The sequence below is a fragment of the Lampetra fluviatilis genome, chromosome 16, assembly GCF_964198595.1.
Source record: "Lampetra fluviatilis chromosome 16, kcLamFluv1.1, whole genome shotgun sequence".
NCBI lineage: Eukaryota > Metazoa > Chordata > Hyperoartia > Petromyzontiformes > Petromyzontidae > Lampetra > Lampetra fluviatilis.
Genome location: NC_136290.1, coordinates 11,089,597 through 11,116,310, shown reverse-complemented (window position 1 = coordinate 11,116,310; position 26,714 = coordinate 11,089,597). Strand labels below are relative to the sequence as shown.

The 26,714-nt window shown below is 48.2% G+C and overlaps 1 protein-coding gene across 1 annotated transcript in view; it reads left to right on the top strand.

Annotated features, from left to right (window-relative positions):
* SLC17A6 (solute carrier family 17 member 6) overlaps positions 1-24,062 on the top strand; it is a 43,652-nt gene extending 19,590 nt beyond the window's left edge. Inside the window, exons 5-12 of the mRNA XM_078863703.1 lie at positions 342-429; positions 5,088-5,174; positions 7,030-7,172; positions 9,923-10,072; positions 14,729-14,861; positions 17,901-18,011; positions 19,094-19,221; positions 22,507-24,062. Coding sequence (XP_078719829.1) covers positions 342-429; positions 5,088-5,174; positions 7,030-7,172; positions 9,923-10,072; positions 14,729-14,861; positions 17,901-18,011; positions 19,094-19,221; positions 22,507-22,896 — 1,230 coding nt within the window. The 3' untranslated portion in view covers positions 22,897-24,062. The remainder of the gene's footprint in view (positions 1-341; positions 430-5,087; positions 5,175-7,029; positions 7,173-9,922; positions 10,073-14,728; positions 14,862-17,900; positions 18,012-19,093; positions 19,222-22,506) is intronic.
* The last annotated feature ends 2,652 nt before the right edge of the window (positions 24,063-26,714 follow it).

Genomic DNA, 26,714 nt, shown 5'->3' with positions numbered 1-26,714 from the left:
TGTTCTCTTTTCAACACGTGGGCTTTCGCGACCAATGTTATTCAGAATAACAGTTATTTTGGAGTTACTACCCAACACACAAGCGGTGTGCTGAAGTAGTAACTAATTGCACGTTTTTGTTTACGTGACAAACCTTAGTGATTGGGTGTATCGGGTGATGGTGGGTTAACGACACATTTAAATTCACGCGATCTAACCCAAAATAAAACATTTGTTATGATTAATATCCCTTCGTAGGTTGTGATGACTTTTTTTGGCTACCCGTGCGCGTTGAGGAGCGCCGTGCGGTGCCGTGCGGATGTTTAACGTCGTTGTCGTCGTCGTCGTCGTCTGTGGAACAGGGGGTCACGTACCCGGCTTGCCACGGAATCTGGGCCAAGTGGGCCCCGCCGTTAGAACGCAGTCGACTGGCCACCACGGCCTTCTGTGGTGAGCATCCCGTCGTGGATTTGTGAAATCCCTGCGCGCACACACACACACGTGCACGCATACAAAAGATCCCCCCCCCCACGAAAGCCTTAACACAAGCACGCACGCACACGTATAAACGCGCATACAAATGCGCAAGCACACACAGAGCAATGCACGCAACGGACGCACGCATGCACACATAGGTGCACGTGGGCATATGCAACACACGTGCAAACATCTCCCGTATAGTGCACAACAACATCAACAACAACCGCCATTCGCCACTAAGTGGCGGTGACGTCACCACGACGCTTGTGCCAGGCCATGTGCACCCTGAGGCCACGTGAAGTGTCGAACGCCCGCTGGCAGGAGGTCACGGGGCAGACCCAGCAGGTGCCACGGGTCGACTGACCGAGATGACCGAGACGACTGGCTGATGCACCACCTGTGCCCCCTACTGTGCCAACTTGCTGTGCTTTAGCCACCTGGCGCTCCGCTCGTTGTTGTGAGCGTCGTTCCTCCGCCCTCCGTTGTTGTTGGAGGGCGACTGCCTCCAACTGCCCAGTAGCGTCCTTCACGAGCCTCCTCCACTGAGGCCGATCTTGACACCGCTGGTACCAGCGTGCACGCATACAAAAGATCCCTCCCGAAAGCCTTAACACAAGCACGCACGCACACGTATAAACGCGCATACAAATGCGCAAGCACACACAGAGCAATGCACGCAACGGACGCACGCATGCACACATAGGTGCACGTGGGCATATGCAACACACGTGCAAAGATCTCCCGTATAGTGCACGCACACGGGCACACACACACACTGCTTTTTGTGTTTAGTTTGTTGTCCTTCCCCCGCATCTCCAGTTATGACGGTTGGCTACGTAAGGTGCGAAAGAAGTTCAACAGACACATACACACACATATGATGCAGACAGATGCATAACACACACGAGGCGTGATCACCTCACTGCACGTGCCGGTATAAGCTCACGTGTGCCAGTGGCTCTCGCAGCTGTGACGTCACTGCACGTGACAGTATCGGCTCACACGTGCCAGTGCCTCGCAGCTGTGACGTCACTGCACGTGACCGTATAGGCTCACGCGTGCCAGTGGCTCTCGCAGCTGTGACGTCACTGCACGTGACAGTATCGGCTCACACGTGTGCCAGTGGCTCGCAGCTGTGACGCCACGCGATAGAACGTATGCGTTGCAGCGAAGGTCAAGTTACCACTCGTTTTGTTACAAAATTTCCCCCTCCCTCATGAATTAAAGAACAAAGGCAAACCCCTTCTTTGTATCGTGGGTACACACCCGACCTGTCGCGCGTCTCGGGTCGCGCCGCGTCGAATGTCAAATTTGGTCGACAGAGGCGTTGCTGCGACGCTGACTGCTCTCTGTGCTTTGTGTGTGTGTTGTTTCTGTTGTTCGCATACACAGCCACGCTCTGTGGTGACGTCACCAGTGTTAGAGGTGGCGCACGTGAAAGTCACTTTAACAACAACAACAGCAACAAAGTTATTTTTGCTCGTTAGCGAAGCTTTAAGGCTCACGTGGGCAGCGCCTGGCATGTTCGGCGGCGATGATTTGTATCTTACAAGGGCTGCTTTGTCTTGTATGTAGCTGTGTTTCCTTCTTTCGTTTAGCTGCGACCTTTCATTTAGCCACGTTTTTCATTCGTCTAGTAGAGGCTTCTTTCGTTCAGCTGCGTCCTTCCTTAATATCTTTAGCTGCGTCATTCCTTCATTTTAACCGGGTCCTTCTTTAAGAATCGTGTCAGTCGCAATCATCGCCCATCTAACGATCGTCAGCCACGATGTTACCCGCTGCCGGACGAACTCCCCCCCCCCGCCCTCTCTCACCGGTCCCGTTGCCACTGCTCACAGTCCAGCGTGGCCCACGATCCATCTCACGCCGATTGCTCCACTCCAGAGCTGCGATAGACATCCTCCACCCCCCCTCACCCCCTTGCCTCGATTTACAAGAATCCCGACATTGTATCTATGGATGTATAATCATTGTTGAGTTTGCCCAATAATAATGTAAAAAATTGCAAGTCTGATTTATAATACACGATGCAGGTGGTTATTTGGACACCTACATTCAAGCGGTGTCCCATATAACACAACCGTAGGACTGTTTGTTTAGGCAGGGATATAAATGTCTTGTCTAATGCAATATTGTTACACGATTTGTGTATTATTGCGCAATTGGCGGCGTTTACATTAATTCCCATTGCGGTGCAGGCACGCGCAACGATGCGTGCAATTTTTTTTAACTTTGGCATGCACACTTATTGGGGATGCGTTACGCCGTTGCATTATCGTGCATCGAGTTTCGGGGCCAACAGAGAGCAAAATGAAACGTAGCACCCCAGTGATGACGAAAAAAAAAGGCCTTTGAGAAAAAAATGAAAAGGCAGATGATCAAGGGCTTCAACGTGAATGCACTTCTGAAAATCCGATTAGATGCCAATGCCAGATTGCACCTGTGCACTCGCGTCGTCCGTGGACAGCTGCCTGTGCATCACTCGTCGTTTGGACTGTGTGGTTTTGGTTATCATCATCATCATCAATATTTTTATGTCGTCATCATCATCAGTCTTTTTACATAATCATTCATCAAAATGTTTACATCATCAGGATAATCATCATCAATATGTTTACATCATCGCTAAATAACAATAATCATCATGCCTTTGCGTTTTTCGGTAAAGTCACGTAGATAGGTTCAAAGAAAATTACAAAAAACTACGACGTTTCGATCGCAAGAAAGGGGGGTTGGCCTCTAAAGGCAAACTGTTTATAAAGGTTTAAAATGGGCGTAGCCCAAATGTGAGCCCAAATGTGGGCTATGTTTATTTTGAACCTTAATTAACAATTTGCCTTGAGAAGCTAACCCCCTTTTCCTGATGACGACCGCTTGTGTTGCGATCGAAACGTCGTAGTTTTTTGTTATTTTCTTTGAACCTATCTACGTGACTTTACCGAAAGACCCAAATAATAGGAATTCCTGCAGTCAGGAAAGCTTTAAGTCAAGATTTAATCATCATGCCATTCATAGCATCATCATAATCAGCACCTTCCTCGTTCTTACATCGTCATCATGAAACAATTAATGGTAATGATTGTTTCCCATGGCCATTAAAAGTTAATTTCAATTTCAAATAAACAGGACCCTGCGGGGTGGGCTGGTAGGAATAATACTAATACCAGTACAGAGATATCGACCGGGTATAGAGGAGTTAATAAGAAAATGATTTGTGCATGGGGGGTGAGCGATAACGTCCACACCCCCCTCCCCACTGACTCGCGCGCCCACAGAGCAAGGATTGCAACAGGTGATGTCATTGGCTGCGCCGGATGCGACGGCCATCTTGTTTAGTTCATTTAGTTCACGGATCGCAGGGGGAGCGGGCGGCCATCTTGTCGGACAGACGGACAGTCGGACGGACGGACGGACACATTAATCTATTGGTGGTCTGGTCCACTTCGTTCCTACCAGTATAATACATCTATATTTTCAATTTCAAATAATAATAATACATCTATATGGCTTTGTCAATCCAAAGCCTCCCCCACGCCTGCATGGGGGTTGCTTGACCATGCTTCATTATGCGGGTCAGTGCGGGCTGGGTGGGTGGACGTGGCGGCCGAGGCCCGGTTCAGACATCACTCATCGTTTGCCACGGGCTGAAAGTCATATTTTGTGCATTTTAGACCAAGGGCAATAAAGAAACTGCTTTGGCACTGGTGCGGAAGCTCAGCAACACAACTAGCTATCTTTTTGGCTTTTAACGCTGCCTTATAACTTAAAATATATATTAGTAGGGAAACATTTTTGGAAGTTACTGCTCTTCAGTCAGAAGGACGGACAGCTTGATTGGTTAATATTTGAAGACTGCATTTTACTGTCGGGTGTGTTAAACCCAGGATATATTTTTAAAAAGTTGACATGTGAACGGCATTGATTGACACGAGCATTTTTCCATGATAACACATTAAGCAGCAAACGCTCTTTTAAACAGTCTAAATGTACATATATACGGTATATACATGTACATATGTATGTATGTTGACCTTCTTTCGTACGCAACGTAGGCAACCGTGCTAATCGGATATAACACAGGGGGTTTGGGGAAGAGGGGGCATCATGCCGATACAAGTGAGTTTTCTTCACAGGATATTAGAGCTCATGGACAAAGGCAGCTGCATACTCGTGACAATGGAAATGCCTGCCATTCCGGAAAGCCTCGTTGAGCGTTATGACACTTTTTTTCAGGATGGTCCTGCATTGCAATGTTTGGCCAATTCACTCGTTGAGGTATTTAGCATCGGTGGTGAACCGGGGCATGTGAGAACTGCCGCATACGAGGAGTTAACACACTCACAAGCTCCGTGCAGATATATTCAATTTTCCATTTCTGTACTCTTGGCCACCTCGCAGCCCAAACGTACAACACCTGACATTCCCAGAAAGTCTCCCATTCAAGAACTAACCAGGTTCAATCCCCACTTAGCCTCCCAGATCTGATGAGATCAGGTGCTTTCGGGATGATATCTTGATGGGCACTCTTGAAATTGGCGGTGAGCTGCCACGTGTTGCTGCCTATACCAACAGCCGCAGTGTGAATGCTGTTACTGCTGCTGCTGTGTGTGTCCGCATGTTCTTTACAGGTTCCTATGCAGGAGCCGTGGTGGCAATGCCCTTGGCCGGGATATTGGTGCAGTATGCAGGATGGTCGTCAGTGTTTTATGTGTACGGTGAGTGCAACCAGGTATGGATGCTCCAGTACAGGGCTGGGGAACCCGATGACGGAGACTTGTGTTGCCTCCGAAACGTCGCGATTTATTATTTTATTTCTATTATTTTTTTTTTTACCTACGTGACTTTACCGAAAAACCTAAGAGTATGAATCCTTGCAGTCACGAAAACTTCAAATCTAGAACGCTGCATTTCTCAGTTAAGGGTGCTCAGTCACTTATGCCACGCATTTACAAGACAATTAGCATTCACGGATTCAGGTGGGAATGCGCATCCTGTAGAAGGGATGTGAAAGTGCTATCTGGCCCTTGTTAAAGGTAAGATTGCCCCCGCTCCTGCCGTAGGGCACTGATGCACCTCCGATTAGCGCGGTTGGTTACGTATGGCGCGAACTAAGTTCAACGTACACACCGACTTGCTGCCTGGGTGCTGTGGCAGAGTGCGTTGCTCACGGCGGAAAAGGAAGCGAGCTGGGGTTTTTATTCTAATTGGTGTTCGGCTCAGCCGCAGAGGCGGATCTGGAAACTTTCCAAGGTGGTTGGGCAATTACAAATTGAAATCTTTGTAAATAGGGCCCTACATTAATAACAAACAAAAACACACACACACACATTGAATGCATCTTCTCTGTAAGTGTTAATAAAATACCAATTTTCAGGGCCTCGTGTCTGTGGGCGATCGCAACCATTGCCGCCACCCCCCCTGGATCTGCCGCTGACTCAGCCCATCACTCCTCTGGGGGCCGATATAATGAGTCCTAGCCACGTAACAATCGGTTCCCCTGCTAATGCGATGAATTGGCATGATGGGCAGTGGCCGTTCAGTTCCAGAATTGATTCTATTTCTTTAATTTGTACTTCCACACTTGTCTTGCCTGTAATATATCTTGCCGTTATTCTCTTCTTGGTTATTTTATCAGCCTAAATATATAACGATAACGTACCATTTTTGGAATGGATCGTTCACAACTGATTCTTGAGTGCCCAATTTCAATGCACGTACCACGAACATAGGAATCGACTTTAATTGGCGAATCATTGCATGAGTTAAGGAGCATCACTTCACGGGGATGTTAACAGCAGTTGCCCTTTGGAAGGGATTGGCCCCTGCTAAATAAATGTGCAATTTACCACGACTAGCTCAGAGATTAAAACCAAAGATGAGGCGCTGCCACTTGCACAGCTCAACAGGGAAACCATTTAAAACGAGGCAATATCGATCAATCAGTGTAGGGATGTCACGTGGCATGCATGGCTTGATAGCAGGGCTGACCCCTATCCTGAACCTATACTCACAATGTTGCCTCTCGCAGTCCAGAAACCACCCTCTGAACGCGCGGTAGTGCGATGCTGTATTTGTTGTTCGGCCTGCACGCACGTTTGAGTCTTAACGAGTTTCTCATCATTCACAGAGAGCGTTGTAATTGGCTTAACGAGATGCATGGACGTCCTCAGTCATTTACAAATTACCACAGGGTCGAAGCTCTTTTGGAATACTGTACAGCCATATACACACACACACAATAGATTGCGGACAAAAAATAATCATAGAGAAGACCTGAGTACCCATTCAGAACTATTGTTGTGTGTATTAGCTATGCTGCATTGTTTTAAAAACATTGACTTTGGTCTGAAATCACTTCCTTGCTGAGGATTTATCTCAAATACCCCTTTTGCTCTAGAACATCGAGATGTACCGCATGGGAAGCGTGGTATAAATAATAATCATGATCGTGATGATAATACATTATAATGAAGATGATCTTCAATTAAAAAGTACAAGTGTACATTTCATTCACTGTCCTTGCATTTTGTTTGTGCGTGCATGTGCGCGTGTGTGTTTTTAAATGTGCAGGATCGTTCGGCCTTTTCTGGTACATATTCTGGTTGTGCATTGCCTACGAGAGCCCGGCCAAACATCCCACCATCTCGGACGAAGAGAAGACCTACATCGAGGAGAGCATCGGCGAATCATACGGGATTTTGGGATCGACGCAGGTGAGCGTCGATGCCATCGCACCCAACACGCGATGTTTACTCCCTCGCCTGGTATACAGGAAGTCGTGGGTTCGATCCCGACCCTGACACCTGCTGCAGTATATTTGGAGTTTGCGTGTCTCTCTCTCTCTCTCTCTCTCATCATCATCACGGTGGCTAGGAGATGTTTACTCCATCGCCTGGTATACAGGAGGCTGTGGGTTCGATCCCGACCCTGACACCTGCGTCTGTATATGTGGAGTTTGCGTGTTCTCCCCGTGGCCGCGTGGATTTTTCTTTGGTTCCTCCGGTATTTCGCTCCACATTTAAGTAGCGTGCATTGTTTCGCTGCCGTACATTTCCACATGATGAGCCACTTTTGTTGGCCTACCATTTGTGGCCAGGTCGCTTCGGAAAAAAAGATCTGTAAATCTCGGTGTGCCTTACCTGGTAAAATAAACAATAGTAAATAAATACAAAAATGGCCTTTAACATTGTGCCGTGCATGTACTGCTTGGATGAGGGCCTCCCCACGTGATATGCGGGATCATGGCAGCATTATTTGACCACGCCGGTCATTGCGAGTTGGTGAAGGTGGGGGCAGACCCTCATCCAGCAGTGGATTAAGACAAGTGCGTATGTGGGGGGGGGGGGGGGGGACATAGACGAGGGGGTATAGTACAGTACAACATTATATGGCAGAACTACTCTCTGCTGTCAACACCGTAGCCCCGCAACGGCCTATGACAACCTGTTTGAATGCGTAATGATTACCTGTGTTAGTTACTGTTCAGGCTCAAAATCCTGCTTAGCTTTCGAGATCTGACAAGATGATTTGAGTGATGTCGTCAACAACAATTGCCACACCATAATGGAACTTGTTGTTATGATTGTTTTTGGCTGTCACTCTATATCTATACGATGTCAGTGGGTGTAATTTTGATTATTTTACTTTTATACACGGCGCTTTAATTTGTTGCCATTGAAGAAACGCAACTCTGCACAGAGCATCAGGAGGCCGTGTGGATTCTACAGGGTTTTTAAAAAAATGTGCATACTTATATGGGACTATCGTATTTAATGGAAAATAACGGAAAATATACTGTAACATCTTCTTCTTGGTTCTTTCGGTAAAGTCACGTAGAAGGGAAATGATAAAATAACAAAAATAAAACATAATAATCTTCTTAGGTTTTTTCGGTAAAGTCACGTAGGTAAAACATCAAAATGAATGAAAATAAAATAAAATAAAATAAAAAATCACGACGTTTCGGAGGCAACACAAGTCTCCGTCATCAGGTGGGACCGTCACAGCCAGATTAGCTGCATCAAGTGAGGCAATCTAGAATTAAAACATAATAAAATACAACTCTCACGACGTTTCGGCCACAACGCAAGCAGCCGTCCTCAGGTGAAGAACATCTCTGGGTTTGATCTTCCACGAAGCTCACGGTGACTTTACCGAAAGAACCAAGAATATGAATCCCTGCAGTCACGAAAGCTTAAAATCAAAATGTAGGTCCACCATAAATCGCATCCGCACAAACCATGGCAGATGCGGATACCTGATGCACAAATGTAAATTTAAAAACTCTCAAGCAGTCTGCGACTGTGGTCATCCAGAACAGACTGTACAACATATAACGACGCAATGCCCCGATCCACAAAAACCAAGGAGACATCGCAGCGACACACTCCGTTGTTCCTGACACGGCTGTTATCTGGGCTTGACCACCTGAATGTGAAATCTCAGATGTTGCTCTGCATCTACATCAGCCATACAAAAGAATAAGAAGATAGAGTAATACGGTTGGTTACGCTTCAGTAAGCCGATGGGATGGTATAAAGTTTCATCTGCCCCAACATATAACAGTCGCGGAAGCATTGGCAAAAGTTGGCTGAGAAATCATGAATGTGCATTTTATTTGCACCTGGGTGGTAAGACGTGTGCACGTGGTTCGCTTTGCGATTCACATGAATTCATGCAGTGCCACTTGAGACTTCTGAGCATGAACTTCTCATGAAAGTGCTTCTCTGTAGACTGGCCGGAGCAATGCCCTCCATTATTCATGATCCAATCTATATGCAAATATCGTGGTGGCTTAATTATGGCTTATTTATGGCTTAGTATTACCGTTGTGCATTTGTATTTCACTTGAATTAAACACCCCCATGAAGTTGTTAAATAAATCAGTTGCACGTTTGTACGCTGCGCAATATGTACTCTGAAAACCGCGTCACAGCGAGGGCCATCGATCTCGACACGTGAGTGGCAATGAATCTGAACGGATAAAAATTGACACCTCTCAGTTCATCTTCTTGGTTATTTCGGTAAAGTCACGTAGAATGGAAATAATAAAATAATAAAAATAAAACATAATAAAATAATTCTCACGACCTTTCGGCCACAACGCAAGCAGCCGCCATTCAGACTCTGTCTTATCGACAGACCTGTTCTTCACCTGAAGACGGCTGCTTGCGTTGTGGCCGAAACGTCGTGATAATTATTGTATTATGTTGAATTTTTATTATTTTATTACTTCCATTCTACGTGACTTTACCGAAAGAACCAAGAAGATGAATCCCTGCAGTGACGAAAGCTTTAAATCGACCTCTTAGTTCATCCATTGGTGGGTGAAAGATTTCCCATGCCACCTTGCTTTGCGCAGAGTCTGTCGAGTTTGGAAAGCGTTGCTGAAATCGACGTGCCTGCACACGATTTAATTGTTTTTTCTTCTTTCCCTCATTCTCTTTTTTTTATTGAATCTCAGAAATTCAAGACTCCCTGGAAGAAATTCTTCACCTCCATGCCGGTCTACGCCATCATCGTGGCCAACTTCTGCCGGAGCTGGACCTTCTACCTGCTTCTCATCTCGCAGCCCGCCTACTTCGAGGAGGTGTTTGGCTTTGAGATCAGCAAGGTGACTGCAGAGCACAGCACGCGACGTGGTGTGGCTCAGCGTGGTGTGGCTCAGCGTGGTGTGGTGTGGCGTGGTGTGGTGTGGCGTGGTGTGGTGTAGTGCACCATAGCGTGGTGCGGCATAGCGTGGTGTAGCAGCGTGGTGTGGTGTGGTGTGATGTGGCTTAGCGTGGTGTGGCGTGGTGTGGCGTGGTGCAGCGTGGTGTGGCGTGGTGTGGCGTGGTGCAGCGTGGTGTGGCGTGATGTGGTGTGGTGCAGCGTGGTGTGGTGTGGTGTGGCGTGGTGTGGCTTTGCGTGGTGTGGCGTGGTGTGGTGTGGTGTGGTGTGGTGTGGCGTGGTGTGGCGTGGTGCAGCGTGGTGTGGCGTGGCGTGGCGTGGTGCAGCGTGGTGTGGCGTGGTGTGGTGCAGCGTGGTGTGGCGTGATGTGGTGTGGTGCAGCGTGGTGTGGCGTGGTGTGGCGTGGTGCAGCGTGGTGTGGCGTGGTGTGGCGTGGTGCAGCGTGGTGTGGCGTGGTGTGGTGCAGCGTGGTGTGGCGTGGTGTGGCGTGGTGTGGCTTAGCGTGGTGTGGCGTGGTGTGGTGTGGTGTGGCGTGGTGTGGCGTGGTGCAGCGTGGTGTGGCGTGATGTGGTGTGGTGCAGCGTGGTGTGGCGTGGGGCGGTGCGGCATAGCGTGGTGTGGTGTGGCGTGGTACACTGTGGTGCGGAGTGGCCTCCTCGTGTTTTGCTGAAGCCACCGGCTGCTCTGGCTCCTGGCTCAGCTGCTGTGTCGGATGACAGCTGCTCCATCGATCCAAACCCTGAGCACACTCTACCGGGCCCCTTCGCAATCCCCCAAGCTCTTGCATTCAGTGCGCCCGTGCAGTTAAAGACTTGCGTTTCCTTCCCAGCCAGGGATAACGTTCGTGGCGAGTGATGTTCGAACCGGTTCTGGGTTTCCCCGAATTGTTAGCTCCCTGCGCTATGAACCTCGCAGCCTGAGTTTGATTCTCAGTCACGGGAAACGTCAGCGTCTACACCAGTACTGGTCTCCTTCACCATACTGGTCGAAAGTGGTGAATTATGGTCAAGCTATTTCCATATCTGATACACGTGGTGTGGTAAAGCAATGTAATCTAATCACCAATCTTATCCAGTATTGAGATACATAGTTGTAACAACGCTTCGTGCTTTTATGTGTGAATCATAGATGTGTGTTGTATATGTTATCTTTTAATTATTGCACGTGTTTTTCAATTCTCGAATCAATTTATTTAGTCAAATTGTGACAGTTTATCCAACAACAGGAAATATTCATTGTTACAAGCCCAATCTTCATCGTCGTCGTCATCGTCATCATGGAATCATCGTCTTGATGTGTAACCAATACGGGGGTCTTCCCTTACAACTCCGACGCGTGTGGCTTTGAGTGTCTGGTTCAGAACACCTGTTAGTGTCACCCTATCTGGCGTGAACTCCATGTGGCCGAGCAGTGTGTGTGTGTATGTATGTTGGACTTCTTTTGCGCGCGTACGTAGGCAACCATCTTCACCGGAGGTGTATGCAGACACGGGTAGTGACCACGCCCGTGCTGTCCACGTCTGTGTCTGTGCGCGCGTTCACACGCGAGTTCGATTCCCGCTCATGGCCAACACCGGTGACGATTATCCGAACTGGTCCTGTGACTTCCCTACGTCGACTCAGCCTCAAATGAGTACCTGGTGCTGGCCACCCGCCTTCATAGGTGCTCGCGAACAGCACTTGCCCCAACAGTCTGTTTAGGCTATACGGGGGATCTTTGTCTTTGTTCACAACGGGGATGGTGGCACAGCAATGAGCGTTCTGCACGATTTCGATTCCCAGTCATTGATAACGTCAGCGCTGCTTATATTTATCCATGCAACTATATTATTGCATCAGCATTAACTACATTCTTCAATTAAAGTGTGACCCCAGATTGTGGCAAATTCTGGAGAGGATGAATACAACAACAAAAAGTGTGTAAACTCACGTGCCTGGCGATATCTATGAACATCTATACAGCACTGCGGAGACAAAGGTCACCAACCGGGCGTGGTATTGGCCACACCGACGCCCCGGTGTGTCCACGCTGGCTGCCTTCACGAGGTGCTCGCTGAGAGAAACTTGGCCCCCAACAATCTGTGTAGGCCACGCGGGGGGGGGGGGGCGGGGGATCTCTTCATATTTTTGGTCACAAAGGCAGCAAGGGAGAGAGAACCCCCGTTTGCCGATGTCACCTCTGGCAATGGGGATGCCTCTCGTCGTAGCTTTGTGGAGCGGTGGCCTTGACGCTTCATTATCTGTGCTCGCGAGCGCGCATCCATAGCGACGGCGGGTCGGACACTTAGCCACAGACGCTAACGAGCAATACCCACAGCTAGTCGTCCTTCGAGCACGCAGCCGAGGCCCGTCTGTTGCGATTGCAATTAATGCCGTTAATTAAATGCTTTGTAAAAGGCACCCACAATTAATAATCTCGCAATTTTCGCCGTACATTGAATGTATTTAATTAGGTTTTTTTTATTTTTTTTATTTTTTTTCCTTATTCTTCTTCCCCTTTTCATAAACAGATTATTCATTGTTGGCTTTGCTTTGCCTCGGATGGTTCATTTTATTTAATGGCCATGTGTGTTTCGCTTTCCCATCTATAGCGTGGCGGTGAACAAAAACACTTCCCCCGTAATTAATTTGTTTGCGAAACAACAACAACAACTATGATCCACCCAGTAAAAGTAAAACAAACACAAGAGAAAAAGGCCTCTTGTAATCTGTCCGGCAATTGATGTGGGATCGTGAGTTCGGCTCTGTAGATTGTTCAGGCGAACTCGTTGAACTCTGAAGAGGATGCCCATTCAACGCGTACTGCCGAGTCAAAATTCGGCACTCAGTCAGTTCTCACGCCGCAACGCTTATTTACTGCTCCCAAATGTGACGGCAGATCATGGTGCTCGCGTGAAAGCGTTAGCACGAGGTGAACCAGCCTGCCGCGTAGTTATAACTATTATTATCACCATTCTGGCGAATTGCCCGATGATGCTGGATGCAATTACCAGCGAAACGTCGTACTCAAATTGTAAATGTTGTAGTTTCACGCTTCAACACACCGGTGGGCTAAAGCAGTGAACTATTTGTCTTTTGTCAACGTGACACTTTTTTTCTGATTGGCCGTGTCGGGTGGTGGAGGGTTACGACACATTTATAAATAATGCGATCTAAACCCAAAAACGTTGATTATGAATAATATTGGTCGCGAAAGCATACGTGTTAAACTGACTATTATTATTGTTGTGATGTAACTTGTAACGTGAGGCACGGCACACGCTCGCTCTCAAGGGGAGGCAGAACGAGGGCCAATTAACAACCGACAAACAGGAAGGAATCCACGCGCCGGCACCAGACAAATGATCCTGATGGCGGTACCCCGGGGCACCAAATAACACAAAATGGGTGAGGCAATGAAATATTGTATTTCTGGGACACTATTTTGTCCAGGGGTGTACTTAACTTCTGGGGTACTAATCAACCCGAAATCAGTGCAATTTCGCGATGTCGAAACGCCAAACATCAGCATAAAAAATCCGTTATAAAAAATTCAAATTTGAATAGTGCATCGTGTACAGCTCGTCTAGACGAGTCGATTGCCGCATCGCCGACCATCAACAGACTAAAAATGACTGCATCACGGACATTATGCGAGAGCCGGGGTACAGCCATAATGTTCAATTGCCCAAGCTCTGCGGTCCTCTATATATGAAGGTGTTATCGGCCAATTAACGGGTGTTTACATGTGGGAGGAGTACCACCCAGAGATAAACGCACGTTCACGAAGGGGAAACTGCATCCCATATGGACGCAGCGGGGGCGGAGTCTACACTCTGGCTGCATCGCGTTCTCCTGGCCAGCCGGGGTCACGGCACCTGCAGTGCAACTGCGCCGTTGCCCACGAACTAGAAAGGGGGCCTTAGGCGCCGGGCTATGCGGAGAGAGGAACAGGAATTGCTCATGGGCGGCTTCATGTAATTGTTTACACCCAGGGAGCCCATTCTGACCTGCTACGCCACCCAGACCCAGTGTTGCGCTCCTCGCCACGTTGTTTCAGTGACCGCGACGATTCAGACGCCGATTGCACCATGGACAAGGCATTGACACGCGCGGGTGGATTTGGTTTGATGATGAGTGGCAGGCACATTTAATACTCCGGGTCAGCTTTTTAATTTATTTATTTTGAGCTGAGTTGCCTGATGGCTGGGTATGCTCACGTGGCATGTAAACATCCAGCCCCCATTCCCTCTGCGATTACATGAATCGTCACAATTCAGCAAATAATTCGATTCAACAATCAAGATGTTTTCACGTCCTCTTCTTTGTATGGCTTTGTTGGTTATGTCTGCCTCACATTGCAGTGTCTGTATTGTCTGTTTCACTTTTACTGTCTTGTACACTCAGTAGTTTTAGTTTTTTTGTGGTTGACTGTCTCATCCATTCGGCAAGTTTGCCCCGCGATCAAACTGAAAGGTCTGAAACACAGCTTCCTTTGTGATAGACTTGTGCCGACAAGACTGGTGCGATTGACAAACGTACGGATGCCCTCATAGATTTGTTCACCACTCCCATGTCCATTCATTCATCCGTGCATGTACGCATGTCTCCACCTCCTGCAGGTGGGCATCATCTCGGCTCTTCCTCATCTGGTGATGACGATCGTGGTGCCCATCGGAGGACAACTGGCCGACTTCTTCCGCAGCAAGAAGATCATGTCCACCACCACCGTGCGGAAGATGATGAATTGTGGAGGTCAGTGGCCCCTCGTGGCTAAAGCTGGGGGGGAGGGGGGGGTCTCGTGGCAGGGGTTAAGGCACTTTGGTCAGTGTAGAGGAGGCAGTCGTGGCCAGTCTGGCCTCGAGCTACATGGAGAAAGTACGATGGCTGGTGGACAGAAATAATGAGCAGCTTGGGAGGGAAATGCACTGGAGAGCATCACCACCGAGGAGGAGATGGAGCATTGCCTTTGTGCATGCATTGCCTTTGTATTTGTTATGATGGTTACTATGGTTACTTCTAGATTTGAAGCTTTCGTGACTGCAAGGATTCATACTCCCAGGCTTTTTCGGCAAAGTCACGTAGGTAAAACATTTAATTAAAATTAATAAAAGTAAAATTAAAAATCACGACGTTTCGGAGGAAACACAAGGCTTGATACAGCAATCGTGCTGTGACGGTTCCACCTGAAGACGGAGGCTTGTGTTGCCTCCGAAACGTCGTGATTTTTTTTTACTTTTATTAATTTTAATTTTATTTTTTACCTACGTGACTTTGCCGAAAAAGCCTGGGAGTACTATGGTTACTATGCCGTTGTATTTGTTATTATGGTTATTATGCCTTTGCTTTGTTTGCCTTTTGGTGTTCTCTGGTCTAAAATTGTATGAGACAAGGCCTTAAAGAAGGCTGTGTCTGGTGTAGGCCAATCAGTTTCAAAGACAATGCATATATTTCGATTTAAAGCTTTCGTGACTGCAGGGATTCATATTCTTGGTTCTTTCGGTAAAGTCTACATGACTTTACCGAAAGAACCAAGAATACAATGCATATAATTATATTATCCGAGTATGTTTGTTTGTATGTATGTACGTGTGACTAATGCTGCCTTGCAATAGTTACCTATTTGGTGTTTGAGCATCTTAACGCCTGTGTTATTGCCGGAAAGGGTAAAACCTATTCTTTTTTTCCCATGTGGATTATTACGTGACGGGAGGGTGAGAGATAGTGGCGTCTTTGGGAGGCCTTAATCCAGCAGTCGATTAAAAATGATAATGAGAATTATTAATTCAGGGGTCAAATGTTTTGAATGGTTTTTTTTTGTGAAGCCTAGGCCTATGAATATTTGTAAATGGAGGTTTCCAAGTGTGCCGAGTCTAAATGTAACATCATATATTTGGATAAATTAGATTCCTTAGGTAATTCTTTGGATGGTGTGATGCAAAACCAATTGAAAGTCAGATAAGCCTAATTTGGTTATTTGAGTACAATAAAAAATAATGTTATGCCATATTCATAATATGGATATCACAACACAGATTTTTTTTTCTTCATGTATCGTAAAACTGGACATGAAAATTATTTTGACACGGCATGTACTGTACTCCTGGGCATCAAATTTTAAGCCACTAATCTTGAAAGCACGGCTTAGTGGCAGAGAATACTACGTGCGTTCGTATTCAGATTCAAAAGTCTCTGCACATTGGTGTTTCAACTCAAACAAAGCCACTGGACAAAGCATTAGGTCGGCAAGACAATCTCCAAACAACGACACCTCAGATGCTTCCGTGTGAAATGCGCCAAGATTGAAGCAAATGTGCAGCGCTGCAATTGCTTGCTCACGGAACTGCTGGTGAAACGGGGCCTTCCACACTAAAAGTTGCTCCAGAGAGCACCTCCAAGAGGGGTATTTTGGCCTGCTTTTCCATGCTGTCCTGACGTCTTGGAAGAGGTGGAAGTAGCCACACTTTACCCCACCACACGGCAACCTGTCGATCGCCATCTGTCGTGAACCCAACTGTATACTGCTGAGTGGACAGAGGCAGTGGTGAGGCGGGGGAGATTTAGGAAACTCGAATCATTGTTTCAACTGCCGTGCTGGGAGAGTGAACCCGTGACCTCTGTGCTCAGTGGGCTACCCATTACACCAGGGCAGTCGCTAAGTCTAATGCCGAATTACGATTCGCAAGAGTTCTTAGCTGGGACGTTGGCATCCAAGCGTCATTGGTTTTCGAGTTTCATCTCAACAGAATGCGTTATCCCCCCCCCCATGTAATCCAGGCTTCCCGCACACGGCGGGAATTGTGTATTTGTGCTGTGAATGTGCTTTGATTTCGGCTGATTATATTCAGGACATGCGGTGCAACCCGAGCATCTGCCACAGTGCAACATTCACGCAGCGGGAGAAAAATAAAGGATAGAGAAAAACGAAATTAAAACGAGAACGAGTTTTATGTTTTACCAGGTAAGACCCACTGAGGTATATTGCTCTTTTTCACAAGCGATCTGGCCACAAATGATAGCCCAACGAACTGGCTTTTCACGTGGAAATTTCTAGCAGCGAAATAATATAAACACGTGTTGATTCTAAACGTGGAGGGGAAAAACCAGAGGACGTGACCACGGGGAGAACATTCAAACTCCAACTATACAGGCGTCAGGATCGGGATCGAACCCACGGCCTCCTGTATACCAGGTGAGGTAGTTAACATCTCGCCACCGTGGCACCCCAGCGAAGAGTAGCGGGCGGAAGATACGACGTCAGGTGATAGGGCCAAATCTGAAGTTTTTTCAACAAAAGATCGAATGTTCCTGGAAACCAGATTGCGCGATGTTTTTTTTTTTCATGATGCCCGTCCCACGACGCCCTGAAGTGGCTCCCGCACAGCACGGAAAACTCATCGCAGAGTTCTACTGCTCGAACGAGGAAAGCTACGCAGAGGGGGGATGTTGAATTACTTCGTCGTGGCATTCCAAGAAACACCGCTTTGTGCCCGAGCCTAGCGTCCTCACTCACCCATTGATTTATTTAACCATTCTTTCAATCAATTAATCAATCGATCCATGCATTATTGAGCGCAGCCATTAATTCACTCACGCGTTCATTGACGAATTCACCCGCTCGATCATTCGTGAAATGCACGGACGCGTGTTGACATTTCTTTCGCCCCCGTAACGTAGCCCAACCGCGCTTTGACCGTTTATCCGGCCGCACATTGTAACGATGCGAGGCGACGCTCCTGTAGACCGCGCGGCTGACCGCGCCGTTGTCCCTGCTGTGTGGCGGTGCGAGTTCAGGCTTCGGCATGGAAGCCACTCTGCTGCTCGTGGTCGGCTTCTCGCACGGCAAGGGCATCGCCATCACGTTCCTCGTCCTCGCCGTCGGCTTCAGCGGCTTCGCCATCTCAGGTTTGGGGGATGGGGGGGCGGTACAGCGGCGGCCGGGGCCCTCGAGCAAAATACAATTTAACAACAAACAAAAATCTTTTTGGTTCTTTCGGTAAAGTCACGTAGTTGAGAAATAATAAAATAATTAAAATTAAACATTATACAATTTTTTTTTCCCTTCTACGTGACTTTACTGAAAGAACCAAGAAGATGAATCCCTGCAGTCACGAAAGCTTTAAATCGAAACAAACCAAAACTTGCACGGGGAGGCCACGATACGGAGGCTCTGGGCTTGGTGGCCATGAATCAGAGAGCATGAGCATGGTGGTCATGGTCCTGACATTCTTGCGATGGCGACTGTGATAGACGGACCCTGAGTATCGTGGCTATGATACAGACTCCCTGAGTATGCGCGAATATGATGCATACATCGTGAGCATGGCGGCTTTGATCAATCTCCGCTTGTTAAACTCAGCCGCGTCTTACTCTGTCACTATCTCGTCGACGGCTCCTCCACATAGGGAATGCAAATGTTGTTGTCGTTACGTAACATCGCCTCCGATTCACCCCCTCACCTTCCACTCTTTCGTACATCGTTCATCCCGCCCCCCCACTCTGACTTAAGCCAGTTAGGGGCCATCCATTGAGTACGTACGCATGGAGGGGATAGGGGGGGGTTAACCAAATGTGTACGCTTGCGTATGGGGGGTCTACTGACAATGTGCGTACGCATAGGGAACTGGGGGGGGGAGGGTGAAGCTTCGATAATAAATTGTCTACATTGGCCTTCAAATGAGTCAGATAGTCCGGCGGTGGACTATCTGTGTGCTTAAACACGTTAATATTATTAATCCTTGATCGTTTCTGCGTGGATTAAATATCGGCCGTTCTATAGGATTCGGGGGGGGGGGGGGGTGCGTCAGGCGTACGTACACAGATAAGGGGGGAGGGGTGTAAAAAGTCTGTGTGTGTACAGGGAGGGAGGGGGGGGGGGCAAGTTTTGACAGATGTTTGAGTACCCACTCAATGGATGGGCCCTTAGCGCCACCGCCACTACTCGTTAAACTCTCACGCCTTGGCTGGTGCCGTGTGCGTGTGCACAGGCTTCAACGTCAACCACTTGGACATCGCCCCTCGCTATGCAAGTATTCTCATGGGCATCTCCAACGGCGTGGGGACCCTGTCGGGAATGGTGTGCCCTCTCATCGTGGGCGCCATGACAAAGGGCAAGGTGAGAGGCGTGGCGCCACGGGCTTGCCGCAGCACGGGCAGGGCCGCCAAGGTGGCGAGATGCCACCTGCCTCGCCTGCTTGGCAGGAGGTCGTGGGTACCATCCTGACCCTGACACCGCTGTATGTTTGGAGTTTGCACGTTCTGCCCGTGGTTGTGTGGAATTGTCTCCGGGTCTTACGGGTTATTCCCTCCACTATTATATTGGACGTGCGTTCGGAGTATTTGTGTTGCGAAAATGTCCACGTGTTAAGCCCCTTCCTTGGAGCTGTCATATGTGATAGCCGGGTCGATTCTGAACAAAAGAGCTATATAGCTCAGCGGGCGTGGTAAAATATTTATTAAAAAAATTGCTCGTAGTTTTAAGTTCACATGCACGGAAAAAAATTACCCCACGGAAATAGAATTCACGAAACGAGGGCACCTCCTGTTATGCGTGTGGCCCTACGGAGAGATTCGTGAGCGGATCGGTGTCAGGAACCGAGACTTCGATTCGGTGCTTCGTGAAAATTTGAAGACAAAGAGGGAGCCGAGGCCGCGGGTGAGTCACGCAGACCGGAATAGCAACCGCGGGAGATGAAAGCGGCAGGCGCTAATTGGCAGCGCTATTTATTTATTCATTACCTTCAACGAGGGAAACGGTGGTGGGGGAGGGGGGGGTGTTGTAAGAGCAAATCAACGCTTATTATTTTTAGCCTAGTGCTGCTTTGTGATGAAGCATCCGAGTGGTTGCGTGTATTTTAGCTCGTGAACGTGTTTTACCCGAGCGTGCTGAATGAGTCACTTTTGATGACTTATATTATTTTCACAATGTCTTTATTATATACAGGAAAAAAAATGCATTGAGATGTATAAATGCAATCACGATTTGTGAAAAACGAGCAAATAAATGAGTGAGTCATTTAATAATAACGGCATACACAGATCAACTCAGACTTGGGTGTTAAAGATACATCGATTGATCGATTAGTATCGATCAATATCGATTATTATGCTCACACGATATATGCATCTATCATGTTGTATGTGATGGTTTCATGCGAAACCTCTAAGCACTGGAGGCCACTCCATTGGCCTTTCTTGGCCATTGCTACCTTGAATCGTGAGAATTCAATTGCGAGAGGGGTTATTCGTTGCACCCATAGCGATATCATACAAGCTACAACGCACATGAGAACTCATCCTATTATCCGTGACTCCTTTTATGAACGGGAGCTGTGGGGTATGAGAGCCGCGGGCGACTCTTCCTATTATCCGTGATCATCGACAATGTTTCCCTTCCTGCATTGTAGGAGAGCTTCCTATGATCTGGAAGAAAATAAATTGCGGATAAGAGGAGATGCTTGTTTCCCACATCACAACGGATAAGAGGACTTCGACCATAACTCTTCATTAAATTGATCCGTATAAGTACGTACAATCTGAAAAGGCTACAAAACGACGTAATGTTCTCTTTATATTTTATTGCTTTATTTTCCTTTCAAACTGCATTTTTGCCGAGGAGTGCAAGTGATAAACCCCGACGGTTTGTCGTCACGGAATCGCGCTGCGTGGCAGTGTGCGACGTTCACGAGCATGCGAAAATCTCTCCGCCACGAAACTGCCGTGGGTACAAGATTGCCCTTTGATTTAGTAGCACGGCCCGGCTGCAAGCATTAGCCGAGCAGTAAATGCTCATTAGGCTGATATACGATGCCAGCGTCGATCGATCAGTGTACTGTGGCTGCATCAATCATAGCGCTGTACAGTCCAGACTGCGCAGGGTTGAGTGTGCGCGCGTGTGTGTATGTATGTATGTTGAGCTTCTTTCGCACCGTACATAGCCAACCATGCTCATCAGAGGTGCGGTGGGGAAGGACAACAAAATAAACACAAAAAGCAGTTGTAAAAAAAAATTTCGATGTAGATTTTAAAAGTGCTCAGCTCCAGTGGCTTTATAATATTTGGTGTAAGACATGTTTGCATGATTAGTGACATGCTGTCAGCCAGAGTAGAAATATGTGCATTCCCACTTTGAGCTGCAGAACAGCAGAACTCCAAAAATACACAAACACACAAATGCATATGTATATTTGAGACGCAAAAATATAGCCGAATTTTTTTTTAAATTCGGCTATATTTTTCCTATACGTAAATGTTTCCAATCTCTTACTGTGGCACGGGGTTAGTTTGAGCACAAATTCTGACACGTACCCGAGTTGGTACCGAGGCCCCAGTCGGCGTGACATTTGTATCGTCTGTGTTTTGCGAGACATGCGGCAGACAGGTTACCTCGTAGCGCATCACCGAGCCTCGAGGCAAATTTTCGGGAGGGTCCTGCGTTTGGGATATTTGGCAAATTCCATTCATGAGTGTTTGGCTTCGTGTGGGGTGAAACCAGAGCACCTGGAGAAAATTCACAATGCCATCCGTCTTCCGCGCGCATGCCAACATCACCTGCCAAGTCCTAAGTGGTTATCCATCCAAGTACAGTACTAACCGGGCTCAATCGCAGATTATCTTCGAAGATCGGATGAAATCTGACTAGATCCTGCACCGTGACGAGGCAAGAACAATGGAGGCATATCGGATGCTGCGATGGAATTGACCTCTTTCGTGGACTGCATCGACTTGCCGTGGTAGAGCGTTTAGCAAATGTACGACCACCAGTGCCGCGCGGTCAATATTGTGCCGATCAGATGCGGCTCTGTGTTCCGAGCTGCAATTTCATTGCCATGGCATTCAGCGCATGCAAATCACTATTGGGAAATACCTAAAGGAGTCTTGCGACTGTGAGGCTTGTCAGAATAAAAGACAATATTTTGTTCAACTAGAAGACTATTGTAAGCATTCCTTGGATGAGGTTTTTTTCGTGGCATTTCTGTTTTACTTGATGATTTCAAGCGTTTGCTAAATAACACTGCGTTTTAAAACAATTTCGTCTTTAAACTTTGACACGCACAGGAATTTACGAAGCATAGAGGCTTATAATGACATAATTAATACGTGCGTCGCGAGTGCCTGGTTAACTCAACAGCGCTCGTGAATGGGGCCGGTTAAATTGAGCTCAAATCGGTCGCTCAATTCAGGCTCTTCACCGACGGGGTCACCTGTAATTTTCGACGGGCAGCAATTTTCCTATTTCCCCCCCCCACCGCCACCACCCCTGCATGGCAATTACCGCCGTTTCATCGGGCACCATCAATTTTCTAAAAAACCGTTCCGTGGTATTATCCCCCCCCCCGCCCCGCCGCCCCCTCCTCTCTCTCCCATCGTCTCTCCACATCTCCGTCGCGCGCGCTCGCAGACTCGCGAGGAGTGGCAGAACGTCTTCCTCATCGCGGCGCTGGTGCACTACGGCGGCGTCATCTTCTACGGCTTGTTCGCCTCCGGCGAGAAGCAGCCGTGGGCCGACCCCGAGGAGACGAGCGACGAGAAATGCGGCTTCATCAACGAGGACGAGCTCGGCGGGGACGACTTCGCGGAGGGCGAGGCCGAGACGGCGCTGGGCGACGGTGGCGTCGCCGGTGCCGGCGGCGGCGGCCTTGCGGGGGCCTCGGGCGGGAAGTCGTACGGCGCGACGGCGCAAAGCAAAGGGAGCTGGCCCAACGGCTATCAGAGCAAGGATGCGCCGGGCCAGGGGGGAGACAGGGAAAACTACGTGTACGCCGATCCCGGCGAGAGGGACTCCTCCTGAAGCGCTCGCCCTCTTTACATTTTTCTCCTCCTCGTCCTATTCCCCTGCCCGCTGCCTCCCCCACCCCCCCCCCCCCGACCCACCACGGTCGCACCCTCTTCGCTCCATCTTTGTCGCAGTGGCGTTTTTCAGGGCGACGGGTTCAGGTCGCCGAGTCGTCCCTACGAGGTACGAGGCGTGACGGCCCCCCCGCGGTCAATGCGAGGCGACCGAACGCGTCCCTACGGCCCCCTACGGCCTCCCCCCACACCCCCCCCCGCCGCCCCCCGTGTGATGCTGGCGGCCGGACGTCTCGGCGGTTTGAGGGTCAAACCTCGGCGAGTTGATCGGAAAGCCAAAGTGTAGATGATGAGGCCAGATTGCGCCAAACGTCACCCGAGGAGATGCATCGGCCTTGGGGATTCACCACGTTGTCGGTCGGCACGTAACGATTCATCCGGATTAATTTCATGGCCCGCGGTCGTGATTTAATTATAAAGTAACAAAAAAAATGTTGCTTGTGGTCACTGCGAGCTGACTGCAATGTTTGTGAATTGAAAATAATCGATGCGCACGTGCACAATTATGGCGCAGAAATCTAAGGCATGAGAATAGATTTTAATTGCACACCTCACCGTTGGCAAAATATTTGCAAAATCGTCGAACAAAAACCACTTGAATTGAACCTTAGGTTTTTTTCCCCAATGAATAAAAAATGATAGCTCTCCAATTAGTTTTCCGGTTGTACCGCACGTTCATAATTCATGTTCGACGTTTCACTCCACACGCTGGCACCCCTTTTTCAGGAAGTGAGTGCAGGGGACTCCCAGCACGAGGAGCGAAACGTCGCAGGTCTTGCCGAGCGGCACGCGGCACGACGCGAAAACGCAGCCGACAGCCGTACGATGGCACAACCGCGAATAAACCTGCAGAGAGACTCGATAGATATTTACACTCACCCCACACTACGTTATTCCGGATTAAGGTAAAATCTAATTCAAGAAGCAAATAGATCAAAACAGCATCTTCGCCGGGCATTAACGGTTAAGGCTGTCATTCCGTGCTGTAGGGGCTGACAGTATTGAACTCCACTGCTGGACACATTGGTGGTGTGTGTGCATTTCTATGGACCATCTTGCTTGAAATATTTTTACGGTTAGGATCATTAAAAAAAAAGAGAACAATAACACAGATGTATAAGTGTATATATGAAAACATAAAAACAAAAACAGTAAAAAAAAATATATAATATAATTATAGCAACGCTAACTAAAGTGAAAATTGAAAGCATAGTCGCGGGTTAATTTTGTCCGTCGTTATTTGCGCTCGAGTGTGGAAGACATTTCCCAAGCAGTGGCCCATGTAAATGTTGGCGAGCGTCTACCGGGGCACGTCCGTCTCAACCCTAACGCCCTGCGCCACCCCCTCCCGTGTGTTTCTCCCCATGACGCGACACGCACGGACATACACGCACGGACACGCGCGCACACACACACACGCGCACGTGCTTGACGGTAAATGTGCTGTCCTGTTGGTACGTGTTCCTTGTCTCCTGCCCGCCCGCCCGCCCGTCCGCCCGTTCTCTACCCGCTCTGCCATCTCTCCGTTCATCGACACCTCCTCGTCCCCTTCCGACCAAACCCTCCGGCGCATCATCGTAATAGCACAAAGTCGTTATGCAGCTTGAACAAAACGAAACGGGGGAGGGGGGTGGGGTGGAACCGAAGCGAGCAACCGGCCAACCAACAAAGCACACATTATGCAGTAAACGTTTCTATCACGATTCGCTGTCCCTCGCTTCTCTGATTGCCAATCGCACACATCTCCTGCCCCCCCCCCCCCCACGGTGTGCAGTGGGCATGTGGTTGGCGAGCCCGTTGCTCCGCCGTTCCCGCGGTGAAAACGGAGCGTGCGATGTTCTCTCTCTCTCTCGTGTTTTCGTGGACAGAGCCGGTTTCCCTGCAGGCATTTCGTCACGGGAAAGTACGTACGAGTCTTAAGTTTGGAAGTCTTTCGCCCCCCCCCCATCCCTCCCTCCTTCCTTTCACTCTCCCCCGTATTTCTCCCGACCCAACGTTTGTCTCCACGGCTGTGTTGCAGACGACTTTTGGGGGGGGGGGGGGGGGCTGAATGGGATCTTCATGTACAGCCACTTGCACTTTTGGGAGCTGTACTCAAATGTTGTGTATCACGGTGAATATAAATCATGTGGTGGAAGAGTAATTGTTGAAGAAAAGAAAAAAAAAGTCCATTCAAAAACTTATTTTTGTTCCTGTGTGTAAAACTGTATCTTTTGAGTTGTTATTTTGAATCGGCAAATAAAAAAGCACAACAAAAACAACTGCTCTACTCCGGTTTTTAACGCGGGCATTTTCATACAAGTCAACCCATACGGTTTTTCTCGTATTCTTGTACAGGGAAATTGAGTTTTCAGTTCCATACGGCGTACAACCGTTTCAATGCGTGCAACACCATTGTTTAGTCTGTGTTTCTTCCTTGTGATGGGACTTTGCATGATGAACTTTGAGATGTATAAGGACACGGGGTGCCCAAGAAGGTCTGAATTGGTCTGTAATAAGGTCAGGGGATTTTTATATTTAGTTTGTCACCATTTTCCTCTGCTGCTTGAATGGGTTCCCGGTCAACCTGGAACGTCAAGGTGATGAAAAGCCACGTCTTGGCGGTTCGCGCTCATTCAGCGTGAGTTTCATTTGCCAGAGTGACCTTGAGGCACGTGTCCACTGTCGGTAGGGGGCGACGATTAGTATCTATAATCTCAATTGAGCAAAGTGCATTGCAATTGAAACACGTGGCAAATTTGGACCATGGCACTGGCACACGATGGCCAACTCTTGCGAATGACGTCGAGGGCATCTTTAAATGGACACAGTCAAGTGCTGGGGGCTATTACACACCGCAGCATTGACCGGTGCGGCCCGCTGGATACGAACCGTGAACCTCTGCAACGAGTGGCGAACGCTCTACCGCAGCTTATGACCAAATCACCTAACATCACAAGCTGAGCAGAGCTCACCAGAGCGAGCGCTAAGGTGCAAAAAAATAGTTGACAGAAATGATGAATGTTATTATTTAGATTGGTGACCTTCGGGGTGTTGCCATGTTTTGCATGTGTGTGGTTGTGAGGTGGCCAGGGGGGTGAATGTTACTCTCTTGTACGCACGGGATTTCTCCAGGTTATCTGCAGACTGTCCCGTTTTCTTCCCACATGCCGCTAGACACCTTGAAAAACTAAAACACTACAACGAGCTACCTTAGTTTGAACGCGGAGGCTGTCGCGACCAATATTATCCATGCCAGTATTTTTTTTGGGGGGGGGGGGGTTAGATCGCGTAAATATAAATGCCTCATTAAATCTGCCACCACCCTACACAGCCAATTAGTAAGGTTTGTCACGTAAACAAAACGTGTTAATTCGTTACTAGTACAGCACACCAGCGTGTTGGAGAGTAAACCCACAATATTTACATTTTAAGTTCGACGTTTCGCTGGTAATTACAACCAGCCTCATCATGTTGTGGTGGCTGGTTTAACGACACATTTATATTTACACGATCTGACCCAAAAACAACTCTTGTATGGAATTGTTTATTTTATTTTACGAGGTAAGGCCAACTGGGCTATGTAGATATTTTCGGAAGCGACCTGGCCACACATGATAGGTCAACGAAGTGGCTTACCGTCGTGTGGAAATCTATAGAAGCAAAATACTCTAAACGCATGTTTCCAAATGTGTAGGGATAAACCAGAGAACCCGGAGAAAAATCCACGCGACCACGGGAAGAACACGTAGACTCCAAATATACACGCGTCAGGGTCCG